The following is a 14202-nucleotide window of genomic DNA, read 5'->3' on the forward strand; positions in this document are numbered from 1 at the left end:
CTAAGCAGCTTGCAGATCAGAGCCCATTCTTTCTGAGTGGATGACTCAGGCGCTTTTGTAAGTGGAATGTAGCACAGGGTATGGATCATTCTCCGTCTGTTGTTTTTATTCAGAAACATTTTGCTACAAGCAGAAAGTTCTTCAAAGTTAATCCAGTGCTGCTGTGCCAAGCGAGGCTGGAAGGCCGCCCATGCCCCCAGCTGGCCTGAGTTTGGTTCAGGACCCAGAGTGATGCCAAACAAGACAGACAGTAGTCGGCCCAGCATCTGACTCTGCTGTTCAAACGCAGAAAATGAGAGGGACACGTGCACCCACACACGTGCACACACCTGTGCACATGTATGCACACATGTACACACACACACATATGCAAGCAGGCACGTCTGCTGGAAATCTAGCCCTTGGCCCTGAGTACAGGTTGATTGTCTCTCAAAACAGAGGATGCACTTGATGAATAATTTACCTTTAAAAACAGATACTTGGCCAGGCACTGTGGCTCACACCTGTAATCCCAGCACTTTGGGAGGCAGAGGTGGGCGGATCACTCAAGGTCAGGAGGTCAAGACCAGCCTGGCCAACATGGTGAAACCCCATCTCTACTAAAAATACAAAAAATTAGCTGGGCGTGGTGGTGGGTGCCTGTAGTTCCAGCTACTCAGAAAGCTGAGGCAGGAGAATGGCTTAAACCCAGGAGGTGGAGCTTGCAGAGAGCCGAGATGGTGCCACTGCACTCCAGCCTGGGTGACAGCGAGACTTCATCTCAAAAAAAAAAAATTCTTGTCTGGAAATTTTGCCCACCTAATGTTGCCAGGCATTTTCCCTGGTGAATTTTCAGCCAACTAGGAAATGGGACACTGGCCTTGCCAGGCACGACAGCAGCACCTTCCTTCTCTGTGAGAGCTGGGGCTGCCCCTGCCTAGACCAGCGCCTGCCGGGGCACATGCCCACAGTCATCCTAGCTGGGGTAGCTGGGGCAGTAACACCGCTGCTCCTGCCCCCTCGGGCTCCGGAATGAGCTACTGAGCCAAAGCAGGTGTTAACAGCCTGACTCTCTGGCCCCAGTGACATTTCCACAGAAGGAACCAAGTGGCCGGTGGTCACGGTGGGCCTGGGTTTGATTTTTCTGTTTGGCTGTGATGCGATCTCAGTGTTTGTTTTTTGCAGGGCTGAAGTGGTGCTGGGAAACATCATTAAGAAGAAAGGATGGAGGTAATGACTCCACCCTCTGCGGTCTGTCCCGGGTGGGTGCGTAGCAAACTGTCCCCAGGTCCGCCTCATCGGGCCATGGTGCAGGCTTCGTAAGGCCGCCAGGTCCCCACATTTTTCTTGATGGGAAGTGGAGAGGAAAATTAAGTTCTCCAAGAGAAGAAGGTGACTGCTTGAGAAAGAAGCTGAGGGGAGGTGGGATACCTTCTCCACCCCCACCTTAGCCTTCACCCCCTCCTTAGTCTCCACCCCCTCAGTCTCCACCCCCTCCTTAGCCTCCACCCCCTCCTTAGTCTCCACCCCCTCCTTAGTCTCCACCCCCACCTTAGTCCCCACACCCATATTAGCCTCCACCCCCACCTCAGCCTCCACCCCTCCTTAGCCTCCACCCCCTCCTTAGTCTCCACCCCCACCTTAGTCTCCACCCCCACCTTAGTCTCCACCCCCCTTAGTCTCCACCCCCACCTTAGTCTCCACCCCCACCTTAGTCTCCACCCCACCTTAGTCTCCACCCCCTCCTTAGTCTCCACCCCCTCCTTAGTCTCCACCCCCTCCTTAGTCTCCACCCCCACCTTAGCCTCCACCTCCAACTCATCCAGAGATCCAGAACGCCAAGGTCCCAGCTTGCAAAGAGATGGGCCAAAAAGAGCTTGGAGTGAGAACTCCCTGACGGGCCTGGGTACAGCAGAGGGGTGCTGCTACAGGAGATGGGGTGCAAAGCTCTTCCACCTCTTTAGCTGGAGCACTTAGGGTTAGGGGAGCCAGCGGGCCAGAGAGGGGGTGGATCAGAGAGCCTGTGGACAGGGGCTGGATCCCACCCTGCACCCTGTCCACAGGACCTTAGCAAGAGCCTCCACCTCTGTGGAGCTCACTGCTCCCATCTGTAAGGGGGTGTGGGTCGGACCTCCCTGGCGGGCTATCCTGAGGGTCAGTGGCCCCAAGTCTGAAAATCACTCATCCAGCTCAGGGCTGGACGTGCCACACTCCCCTGGAAGTGGTAGCCCTCCAGCAGGGACCTTGGGAGCGGTCCCCAGGTGCGATGAAACCCAAAGGTCACAGATTGGGGGCCATCCACCCTCGTCTCCCAGAAGCCTTTGGGCCTGTCTTAGGCCAAAGTCCTCACCATCCCCGGGATCAACCGGGATCAGCACTTCCTACATTTTGTGGACACAGCTTTATCTGCAGAGGCTGACAAGCCCCAGGGTCCTGTTTTTTGTTTTGTTTTGTTTTGTTTTTTTGAGATGGAGTTTCGCTCTCGTTACCCAGACTGGAGTGCAATGGTGCAATCTCGGCTCACCGCAGCCTCCGCCTCCTGGGTTCAGGCAGTTCTCCTGCCTCATTCTCCTGAGTAGCTGGGATTACAGGCATGCGCCACCATGCCCAGCTAGTTTTATTTTATTTTATTTTTTTTAGTAGAGACGGGGTTTCACCATGTTGACCAGGATGGTCTCGATCTCTTGACCTCGTGATCCACCCGCCTCGGCCTCCCAAAGTGCTGGGATTACAGGCTTGAGCCACCGCACCCGGCCTAGGGCCCTGTTTCTTAATAAATGTTTCTTTATTTTCGGAAACATCAGAAGCAATTACAAAGTTGGGCCTCCCTCCTCCCTCCCCTCTGAGGGCCATTTGCTGGGCAGCCCCCACCCCTCCCCCATGGATTCCTGACACCGCTTCCTGTCCCATCAAATTTGTGTCTTGGCAACTCACAAATTCCTCCTCACCCGTTAGTTAAAGGAAATTGCACGTGTTACAAATCCCCGATGGTGTCTTTAGTGAATGCGCATGGAAGTAGCGTGTGGTGGTCCCTCTGCCTGGAGGTGACGCTGCCCCTGCCAGAGCTCGGTGGCCGATGCTTCGGGGGCAAAGGAGGCCTCCTGCTCTAGCCTCATGAGCTGCTTCCCCGACCAGCCAGGACCCGGGTGGGAAAGAAGCTCATCCATGGGGCACCAGGAGGTCATTGTCACCCCCAGATGAGGGGTATCCCCTCCTCTGGGAGGGGTTAAAGCCAAATGTGGCCAGGAGGGGCCATCATTATCCCCCATCCCACCAGGACAAAGCCACTGGTATGAGCGTTGCCTTGTGTGGACTCAGAGCAGAACAACAAATTCCTTCCCTTCGCTCTGCTCAAGCCCAAATCCTCAGAGTTCTCTGCCTCAGCTGTTCACACCCAGAAGCCCATTAGCCTAGCCACACTTGGGCCCCCTGTGCCACCCTCCTCCCTCAGTGCCCCGAAAGTTCCCTCGACCAGGCTGTCCCACACAGGTTTTCTGTAACACACGTCACATTCTGTAGGGAATGTTGCCGACAGCTTCCCTGCCTGCCTCCCACCCAAATCTTACCATCCAGAGCCCCCCAAGCCCACCCCTGCCCCCTGGCCCACACCCAGCCTCCTCCAGCCTTGGCTCTTGCCACTTCCTCTACCTGGACCAAATCCATGTGCCCCAGGATTCCCTGAGCCAGGCCCCCTCCCACATCCTGGGCAGAAGGCACCTCCTCCGGGATCCTGTCACACTGGGCCCCCCACTGTCCGACTCCCACTGCCTGATACACAGTTACAGCCTCAGCGGCTGCCTCCCAGTTCAATGAGGGACCCACGTACCCCGGCTTGGCACGTGGCACACATCAAAAGATGGGGAAGTGCCCAAGTTATGCCCCCGGCTCCCAGGCTTTCAGGACCTCTGTGTGAGAGATGAGGATTTCGGGGGTGAAGGAGGACCCCCAGGGGCCGGGCCCCATCCCATTTCTTCCTTCTCTTCTGTTCCGCAGGCGGTCCAGCCTCGTCATCACCACCAAGATCTTCTGGGGCGGAAAGTAGGTGCTTCCAGCCCGGGCCCCGTGCTCCCCAGAGACCCCTAACCTAGAAGGCTTCTGGGGTGGGGGGAGGACAGTCCAGGGGACTGTGGTCGGGGTCCACCTGGACAGGCCCTGGCCCAGTGCTGTTTCCTGTCCCCAGCAGGGGCACAGCTGGCATTGGTGCAGCCACCAGCTACACCTAGAGCCCGTCCCTGTTAAGGGACGTCAAATCAAAAAAAGTAGCTGTGGCTGAGTTTGCCTTTTACAAAAACCTTGCTTAACTTTTCTTTTTACTTACATGGATTATTTTTTTCCTGGTCACTTTGGTAACATCATAAAAATTATGGGAAACAGGAAATTTGTGAACTGCCCAAACCACTCCAGATCCTGCGCCCTGCCTGTCAGCCTGCGGGGCTCCAGGCGTCCGCTCCGTGGTTTCTGGGGGCTGGACACACTTGGGCTCATAGGAATTGTAACTACAATTCATTTATTCTTTTTCTTTCTTTCTTTCTTTGAGATGGGGTCTCGCTTTGTTGCCCAGGTTGAAGCAAAGTGGTGTGATCATGGCTCACTGTAGCTTCAAACTCCTGGGCTCAAGCGATCCTCCCACCTCAGCCTCCTGAGTAGCTGGGACTACAGGCATGTGCCACCATGCCTGACTGATTTGTCCTTTTTCTTTCTCTCTCTCTCTCTCTTTTTCTTTCTTTCTTTTTTTCTTTCTTTCTTTTTTTGACAAGATCTCACTTTGTCATTCAGTCTGGGGTACAGCGGTGTAGCCCCGGCACACTGCAGCCTTGACCTCCTGGATTCTCAACCCTCCTGCCTCAAGTAGCTGGTTCAGCAGGCACATGCCACCATGCCCAGCTGATTATTTTTGTTTTGTGTGTATTTTGTAGAGATGGGTTTCATCATGTTGTCCAGGCTGGTCTCAAACTCCTGAGTTCAAGTAATCTGCCCACCTCAGCCTCCCAAAGCACTAGGATTACAGGTGTGAGCCACCACACCTGGCCTTAATTTGTCCTTTTTTAAGATAAGGGGTCTCACTGTTGCCCAGGCTGGTCTTGAACTTCTGGGCTCAAATGATCCTCCTGCCTTAGCCTCCCAAAGTGCTGTGATTATAGGCACGAGCCACTGTGTCCAGCCTGATTCATTCTTAATTTAAAAAAAATAAATAAATAAGTACAAATCAAGCAGACATGTTAAGTTGAAAAACAAAAACCCCCACATCCCCTACGACTGCCCACCTCCCCTCTAAGCCCTGTGACCAGGCTTCCCCCGGGCCTCTGGGAGCTCAGCCCTGTAGCCTCGGGTACCTACCTCTGAAGTGAAATCCAACTGCACACGGCATTTAGTTTTTGCACCTAACATCGAATCATAAATGTTTTCTGGGAGGGGTCAGGGCGCCAAAACCGCTGGCAACATCACACGTGGTCGGCCTGTTTTTCAGGGCGGAGACGGAGCGGGGCCTGTCCAGGAAGCACATCATCGAAGGTGAGGACGTGCTCGGGCATCAGGGCCTGCACCTGTGGGATCATCGGCGGAGGCCGACTTGAAGACAGCACAGTGCCCCACCCCTCAGTTACCTGACCAAGCGCCCAATCCCGGGGCACCCGGTGCTCCAGCCTGACCCTCTCCTTCCATCCCAGGCAGCACCGGTGGGGGGACCCTGTTGGGAACGAGGGCAGCCGGTGGCTGAGCACAGACCAGCCTGGGTTTCAGCCCAGCCTCGGCCCCGCACTGGTTGAGTGGGTCTTCAGCAAGGGGCACCCTGCCCCACACCTCACCCACAGTACTATGCAGTGGGGACAGGAAGAGCACACCCCAGCGAGGGGAGCTGGGATGCCCACAGTGCCCAGGAAAAGGTGCACGCCACACAGGCCCGGACTCAGCACTCTCGGGCACGGGAGCGAGGCAGTGGGTATCTGGCTCTTGCTGCATTTTTATTATCTTCATGCCATTCCTATCTGTGTGCATTTTCTTCAAGGTAATAGATCACTCCATTGATAATCACCTAGGGGGCTTGCCACCCCCTCCCATCCTCCCCATCCCCAACCCAGCGTTTCATTCTGCCAACTGTGTGTCCTAAGCTGCTCTAAGCACTCATGGGCAGCTTGGGCATTTTAGACACTATTGCCATTGTTTTTGTTTTTGAAACGGAGTTGCACTCTTGTCGCCCAGACTGGACTACAGTGGCACAATCTCGGCTCACCGCAACCTCCGCCTCCCGAGTTCAAGCAATTCTCCTGACTCAGCCTCCTGAGGAGCTGGGATTACAGGTGCCCGCCACCACATCTGGCTAATTATTATTTTTATTTTTTTGTATTTTTAGTAGAGATAGCATTTTACCATGTTGGCCAGGCTGGTCTCGAACCCCTGACATCAAGTGATCCGCCCGCCTCTGCCTCCCAGAATGCTGGGATTACAGGCAAGAGCCACCGTGCCTGGCCATAGACACTATTGCCTTTGGTGGGAGGAGCAGCAGGTGCAGCCTTCCTCCCTCCACACGCGCTAGAAGATGTGCTCTCCCTGTTGCAACACAGAGTGGCCTCAGAGGAGGGCGTGCTGTCTAGGGGGAGGAGGGGCTCCCTCACTTAGCCAAGGACGTGTGGCCTGTGGCCCCCGACATCCTCCTGAAGGCGAGACCCCCCCCGACTCCCCACCTGTGCTGAGGCATTTCACGACCTCCGGAAGCTTCGAGATGGCCCGGGGCCTCTTCATCTCTCGTTCCCTGAGCCGGGCGTGGAATGGACCAGCCCGGGTGTCTGTGGAGATGCAGCCACAGCGGTGACGCCCCCGCCCGGTCCTTCCCCAGGTCTGAAAGCTTCTCTGGAGCGGCTGCAGCTGGAGTACGTGGACGTGGTATTTGCCAACCGCCCGGACCCCAACACCCCGATGGAAGGTAGGTGGTCTGCGGTGGCGCTGCAGGTCAGGCCTGGGCGGTGTCCAAAGGGTCTGAACCTGGGGTTGTGGAGGCGGCCAGCATGGACCCTGCTGGGCATCCGGGTGAGCCATGAGAGGAGGCGGGTCCAGGGTGGGGGGCGAGGGGCCAGGCTTCCCCACAGTGGGGGTGAGCTCAGTCTCTGGCTGCCGACCACCTCCAGCCCGAGTCCCTGTCCTTGCTTTGTACCCCGGCGGGTCCCCACCACCCCGCCCCACCCTCCCAGTCAAAGCCGCGCTGGAACTGTCCCCTCCCCGCTGCAGCTGCTGTTTTGCAGCGAAGTGGAGTCGCTTGTGGGGACTCCAACTGCAGTATTCTCTCCAATCATGATCTGTGGAGAGGCTTGGGGGTCTTTTTTTGCTCTGGGGAATAGAGGGGAAAACAATTCCGTGCTTTTCATGGTTTTGGTTACTTTGTCGGTTTTGATTCTTTCTCCTCCTGCGACCTCAGCCCCTCCGCTCCCCCATCCTCCTGCTACAGGTGTCTTTCCATGTCTGCTTTGCTGCTTCAGGGACCTGAAAATTGAGTTGTGCTCCAGTTATTGTTTTCATGTGTTCATGTGAGCGCGCACGTGCGAGCGTAGATACATTTTTTCCTTTTTAACTAAACTCGTGCTCCGCGCGGGGCTTTGTGCTTCCTTCCTGCGCCTTTGTCCGTGCCCCGCCTCTCGGTGCTCCCAGCTATCAACTCTGGTCTCTTTAAATCTTTCTTTTATCACCAGGGGACCCATTTAGTTCCTCCAAGTCAAGGACATTCATCATAGAAGGTACACAGTGCCCCCGGCCTGACTATTGACTTCTGTGTCCAAGCTGCATTTTATGAGACAGTATTTTTAAGTACATGATTCTTTCACCCCATGACAAACTTCTCCATAAAATGCATAAAGCGGGGAAAGAGCACCCTATGAGAACACCTTGCAAGCGAAGGAAAGCAAAGTGGTGTTGGAGCCCCCAGCCCCCGTCATCTCATTCCGCCTCCTCCCCGCTCCCGTGCATGCCCCCACCCCTGGGCTTGACTGCTGCGCTCCGTGGCGGCCGGGCGTCCTCCCGATCGGAGGGTGCTGCGATCCCCACCTGGAGCCTTGACCCTGGATGGTGCCATGGGAGGGGTTGGGGAAGACCAGGTTTCCACAAGGCGCAAACCTGTCAGGGACTCCAGAACATGTAGCCCTCACTTAGCTCCTCCACCATTTGCGTTCACTGAGCTCCTGGCTCTTCTGGAGGCAAAGAACACCTGACTTGGCACACTGCCCCGTCCACAGCACGCTGCTCCTTGGACAGCATGCTGGCTGTGTGTCCCCTTGGCGGGCAGGGCCCCTGCCTCTCACCAGCTGGCCAAACCTCTCCATCAACATGGAGTCGTTTTCCTCCTGGAAGAATAACCAGGGACTTCTGAAACCAGGGAGCGGCCTCGGGCCACACACGGCCTCTCTGTCCTTCCCACAGCTAAGGGTAGGCGTCGGTCTCCCTGGGCCTGGGCCCCTGTCTGCCAACTGGCACTGCCACCTGACCCCCCATATATTATTTATGACATGGCAGGAGATGCCATGGGTTTTGGCAGCAGCTAGAAAGATTCAGTCCTCCTACTTCTGTTCAGCAGCATTAAATATTGAGGCGAAGGGCAGTTGTCCCTTATTGTCCCTGCATCTGGGGCCACTGATACCACGCTTGGGCACAAGCGCAGGGTGCTCCCTCGTGTGGGCCCCCCGTCCAGCCTGCTTCTGCCCAGATCCTGCAGGGAGCCCAGGGGCCTTTGCCTAGGACCCTCAACCTCAGGACAGCCAGGGACTCCTGCAGGCTCCTGCCCGTCAGCCCCATCTCCCCATCGCTGCATGGAAGGGACGCCCCAGGGCAGTGCGCAGTTTCACTGGCTGGGACCTTGGTGACCTGAGACAGCTGCCGGGGAGGGAGAGTGAGAGAACGGGCTGGCCTGGGGGCCTTGGCTTCCCTCTCTGGAGCACGTGGACCTTAGCCTTGGCTCAACAGACCCGGGAACTCGTGCTGCATGGTCACAGGTGCCCCGAGAGTGTTTCTAAAAATCTTCACGAGGCCGCCAGGCCTGGAGCCTGAACCAGGGCAGGATGTAGTCGGAGATCCTCCTGCGAGCCTCAGATTCTCCGCAAACCTTCCCCAGCAGGCGCTTTCCGCAGGCCTGTCGGTGTTGGCTGTTAAAGCAGGGGGCCCAGGGAGGTGGCCCTGAGAGTTCAGACTCCCTCCCAGATCTCCACCCCCAGGAGGGGACGGAGACAGTTCCCAGGAGCCTCTGGGAACAACCCCTGACCTTGGAAGGAAGCAGAAGCAGAGCTGGGCCTGCACGCATGGAAGCCGAGGGGGGCGTGCCCGGGCTCTTGGGTGAGTCTGCCGAGACCACCGCTCCAGAAACCCCAGTGGCCTCAGCTCTAGCCTTTAGGAGGCCCCAGGTTCTGCTCAGGGTGGATCTCAATAAAGGGGGGCTTAGGAGCGACCCCAAAAACACAAGTGGACGGGAAGCCAGCCCTGCCACTCCGTGGCCTCATTGCCATTCCGAGGCGGCGCCTGCAGAACAAGCTCAGCGTCTTCCATCCTTCCTTCCTTCCCACCCACCCCACTCCCAGCCATTTTCAGGACCTCAGCTTCCCCGCAGCATGGGCAGAGGACAAGCAGGCACTTAGGGAGAGCCGGGGCTTTTCCAGGGTCAATGTCGTTGCTGTTTTTAGAAACACTTGCACCCCACTTCACTCCCACACTGCCTTTGGCAGTCCAACTTGCAAGCACTGTATCCGACCCATGAGAAACTGGAGGCGTAGTCTGTCACCCCACGAAGCTAAGAGGCTTCTGAAATCCGAAATGTTGAGGCCAATTCTGTTTTTAAAATCACATCCCTATGAGGCTGAGAGGGAGCTATAACCAGCGAATTGTTGTCTCAAAAACATTTTTGAATACTGGGAAGAATCCACGGTGTCGCTGGGGCGAGGGTCCCTCCTCTCTTCTTTAAAAGGCCAGCATGGTGCCTGAGATTTTGTCCTCAGGGCTTAGGTGTCTCTGCCATCCACGATTCAGGTTGTTCCCAGGGCTTGTGGAGCCTCAAAACTGTTCCACTCCAGGCCATGGCCCCTTACAGGAGGAACACCCAGACCCCTGTGGCCCTGGGATCACCCCTTGCCAGAGACAGGCAGGTTGGGACTCTGGCCTAGTGCTGGGCTGCTTTGAGAGCCTGGGCTTTCCACGCCCGCTTCTCAGTCTCCTGGCAATGGGAGGAGCTCGGCTCAAAGCCCTGTCCTCCAGGACCACACGGCACCCCAGTCCTGCCGCTTCCCATTCTCCAGTCTACTCCCTATTCCAGTGAGAATTTGGGATAGCCCAAAGTAGGAGTCGAGAAACAGGCGAAAACACGTCTCCCTCCTGCTGCCAATCTGATGGTAGCTTGAATGCGTTCACCGGGTCTTTCCTAAGTGATCAGGGCCCTAGAATCTTCCCGAGACCAGAGAAGCCCCAATTCTACAGTCCAGAGCCACCTTCATTCTTTGAGGTCCCCTCTAATCTGCCATAGAAACATCACAGTCCATCCATAACCCATTTTTCAACATTTCCATAGGCCTGTAACCAGTCAGGGAAGTGGTTTTCACCCCCAGCTGCTAGGATTATGGTTCATTTTTCTCTTTCATCCCCAAAAACCCCTCCCACACCCAACTTCGGAGCCAGAAGTACACTGCTTGCAAGACATCTTCGAAGCCCCTGCCCCTCCTCCCAGCCTCCTGCCTGCATCTGCAGAATGTCCCGAGGCTGGCCCAGAGCCCCAGCCACCCCCCACCTGCAATTTCACCTTCTCTCATGACAGAGACGGTCCGCGCCATGACCCACGTCATCAACCAGGGGATGGCCATGTACTGGGGCACGTCACGCTGGAGCTCCATGGAGATCATGGTACGGCAGCCGCTCGGTGTGTGTATGTCCCGACACAGGCTCCCGGTATGGGCTGCCCACGGAGACCCCAAGGTCTGGCAGGGTCTGTGCCTTAGGTCCCAACTGCACTGATGCCCGGGAGCTAAGGGAGGGACAGGATGGTGGAGTGTGGTGGTTATGGATGCAGGCCTTGAAGACGGGGATTACACGTGAATCCCAGCGCTGTGTGGCCCTGGACAAATGGCTTAACCTCTCTGAGCTTGTTTACCCATCTGTAGAACACGTCTGCTGGGTGAGTCCTCGTGGGGCAACCTGAGGGGTCACTGAGAGAGCCAGTGTGAAGCTCTTAGCAGACATCCTAGAGTTCAGGGAGCACTCGGGGCTAATAACAACACCGGCCACTTCCACTATGTGCCAGGCGCTGTTTGGTTCAAGAGCTGCACAGGGACCCACTCGCATGCCATCCTCACAGTGCCTTACCAGGTGATGCCACAGGCAGCCCATTTTTCAGACATGGACATTGCAGCACAGAGAAGTTCAGTAGCATGCCAAGGTCACACAGCTTGGGCCAAGATTGGTATCCAGGCTGTGTGGCTCAGAGCCTGGGCTGCCCATAACTGGACCCTCCAGCCTGGACTTCCCATCATCCACCCCCTTTTCCCAGCTTACCAGGGCCTCGCTGGCTCCCAGGGAAGCTAGGAGTGTGAGCAGCGGGGAGCCCGGGCTGCAGCTGCCAGACCAGCCTGTCCCAGGCACATCTTGGTGCCGCCTCCCTGGCCATTCCAGAAGCCCCCTACCTGCTCAAGGTCAGGGGCCATTGGGGCCCATTTCTGCCTTCACAGGAGGCCTACTCGGTGGCCCGGCAGTTCAACCTGACCCCGCCCATCTGCGAGCAGGCTGAGTACCATATGTTCCAGCGCGAGAAGGTGGAGGTCCAGCTGCCAGAGCTGTTCCACAAGATAGGTGGGCACCTCGGGCCCTCGCCCCGCCCCGCCACCAACCCTCAGGTCCCTCGCCCCGCCCCACCCTCCACCCTAGGGCCCTTGCCCCGCCCCACCCCCCACCCTCGGACCCTCGCCTCGCCCCCCACCCTCCGGCCCAGGGCTTGACTCCACCTGCTTTTCCTCTCAGGAGTGGGCGCCATGACCTGGTCGCCTCTGGCCTGTGGCATCGTTTCTGGCAAGTACGACAGTGGCATCCCGCCCTACTCAAGAGCCTCCCTGAAGGTGAAGGAACGGCCTGGTGGGGAGGGACGGTCAGGGGACAGATGTTTTGGAGGGATGGGACCTTTGGGCCAACTGCATTGGTGCTGGGTGGGGCTTCGGGGGCTGAAGCTCCTTCCCACCTCGGTCTGCTGGGGACGGGATCCTTGGCGTGAGAACATGGAGCCCCTTCTGGCCTGACCCCATGTCTAGAGGGGCTGCCCAGCCTTTGGCACAGGCCCCAGAGAGGAGGCCCCTTCACATACCCCCCCACCTTTGCCTCTCACCACAGATCAGCATTCACTGCTCCGCTACCACTGAGACTCTGGGCCTGGGCACAGGGATAGGGGTTGCAGAGCCACACGGAGGTGACCCTGGGACAGGCGCCTCTTCCCACCACACAGCCTCCCGGTGGGGACTCAGGAGGGTCCCCATTCTACAGGATTTAGGGAATGAGGAGCAGGCCAAGAAAGCCTGCCCAGCCAGCAGACTCCGCCCTGGGGCCCACAGCCTGGGTTCCAGAAGCACGGCCCGGTCCCCCACGCCTCCCATCCCACAGCAAGGGCAGGACACCCCCCAGGAGGCCCTGCAATCCTCTGGGAGGGATGGCTGGGGAGAGGGCACTCCCCTAGGGCCGGGAGGTTCTTCTGGGCCGCAGGTGGCAGCCAAGGCCCCAGGCTGCCAAGCTTCCTGAGAGAAGGCAGGCCACACCTCGCCTCCTCGTCCTGCTGGGGATTGGGCCAGCACCACAGTCTCTGCACTCCAGAGCCTGGACAGGCCCCGCCCATCCACCTGCCCGTCCCCAGCCCACCGTCCACTCTCCCTACTTGAGAGGCCTGGGGCAGGGGCACCGTCCCGGCTTCATGATGAGATGAGCCCTATGAGGGCGAAGGGTCCAGAAGGAATGAGCCCATTGGCCCCCTGCAATTGGGGTCCAGTGACCTGCTCTCCTCCCCCCAACCAGGGCTACCAGTGGCTGAAGGACAAGATCCTGAGTGAGGAGGGCCGGCGCCAGCAGGCCAAGCTGAAGGAGCTGCAGGCCCTCGCCGAGCGCCTGGGCTGCACCCTGCCCCAGCTAGCCATAGGTAACAGGCCTGGGGGCACCCAGAGACCAGTGTCCCTGGGGAGAGAGGGGAGGGATCCCTGGACATCAGCCCCCAGCTGGCCACAGGTGACAGGGCTCTAAGGGGAATGGTTGGGACCTTGTGCCTCTAGGGGGATGTCAGGAGTCCCTGAGGAGCTGGGCCACCCCCTCCATCCGACAGCCATGGTAATGGGGCTCCCACTTTCCCAGGAAGAGGATGGGGGGTGTTGGGCACTTGGACCACCTCTCTACCAGGGAGCCCCACGCCCCCTCCAGCCTCCTCTTAGGCACAGCCCCTGCCCAGCACTGCTAGGCTGCCTAAGCACCCTCAGCCCCCAGACCAAGACGCTGGGGGCCCAGTCGGGCAAGGCAGAACCATCGGGGCCCCTGCCGCGGTGGGTTCTTCCTCACCTCGGGTCTCGCCGACACAGCCTGGTGCCTGAGGAACGAGGGAGTCAGCTCCGTGCTCCTGGGGGCCTCCAACGCCGACCAGCTCATGGAGAACATTGGGGCGATCCAGGTGAGCGCGAGAGGCCTTGCTGGGCAGAGTCCCCATCCCAGCCGTGCCCCGTCCAGTGCATCTTCCCAGGCTCATCCTGCGTGCCAGGCTCTGTTCGAGGCGCTCAGGACGCGTCCGTGAACCATCAGAGCTCTGCTCCTGGAGAGCTTGCTTTCCAGCAGGAACAGATGTACACACTGGCTGCAAGGAACAAGGTTACAGTGTGTGCTGGGAGCAGACGGGCGCCACAGGGGAGAAGCCGGAGATGAGGGGAGGGGAGGAGAGCTGGGGCCAGGGACGGTGGCACTGCAGACCCAGGCTCAAGGAGGCCCGTCGGGTGGGCTTGTTGAGAAGGTCGTGCTCAAGCAAAGTCTTAAAGAGGTACAGAGTAAGCCATGCAAATGCCTGCGGGGGAACCTTCCATCAGCAGGAACCATCAATGCAAAGGCCCGAGAAGGCCCGGGGCAGAGAGGCAGAACCCAAAGGCACTGCACCCCTCCGGGGACTGGCATACTGCCTCAGAGTGAGAGGGGACCCTGGGCAAAATTGTGGGCAGAGGAGGGCGAGCTGCAGCTCAGCCTGAAAGGGAAGCTGCTCTC

At 58.1% G+C, this 14202-nt stretch overlaps 1 protein-coding gene across 8 annotated transcripts in view; it reads left to right on the forward strand.

Moving 5' to 3' along the window:
* Nucleotides 1–14202, forward strand: part of KCNAB2 (potassium voltage-gated channel subfamily A regulatory beta subunit 2) — a 110759-nt gene that overhangs the window by 93305 nt on the left and 3252 nt on the right. For 5 of the 8 annotated variants that reach the window (XM_010350293.3, XM_074379975.1, XM_010350294.3 and 2 more), the window contains 10 exons: nt 1165–1209; nt 3973–4017; nt 5447–5490; nt 6812–6898; nt 7659–7703; nt 10754–10839; nt 11661–11781; nt 11950–12044; nt 12985–13105; nt 13536–13624. In XM_010350293.3, the coding sequence (XP_010348595.1) occupies nt 1165–1209; nt 3973–4017; nt 5447–5490; nt 6812–6898; nt 7659–7703; nt 10754–10839; nt 11661–11781; nt 11950–12044; nt 12985–13105; nt 13536–13624 (778 nt within the window). The remainder of the gene's footprint in view (nt 1–1164; nt 1210–3972; nt 4018–5446; nt 5491–6811; nt 6899–7658; nt 7704–10753; nt 10840–11660; nt 11782–11949; nt 12045–12984; nt 13106–13535; nt 13625–14202) is intronic. The other 3 variants (XM_003939625.4, XM_010350296.3, XM_074379977.1) reach the window with 1 other exon arrangement.

The sequence above is a fragment of the Saimiri boliviensis genome, chromosome 11 (assembly GCF_048565385.1).
Source record: "Saimiri boliviensis isolate mSaiBol1 chromosome 11, mSaiBol1.pri, whole genome shotgun sequence".
Lineage (NCBI taxonomy): Eukaryota > Metazoa > Chordata > Mammalia > Primates > Cebidae > Saimiri > Saimiri boliviensis.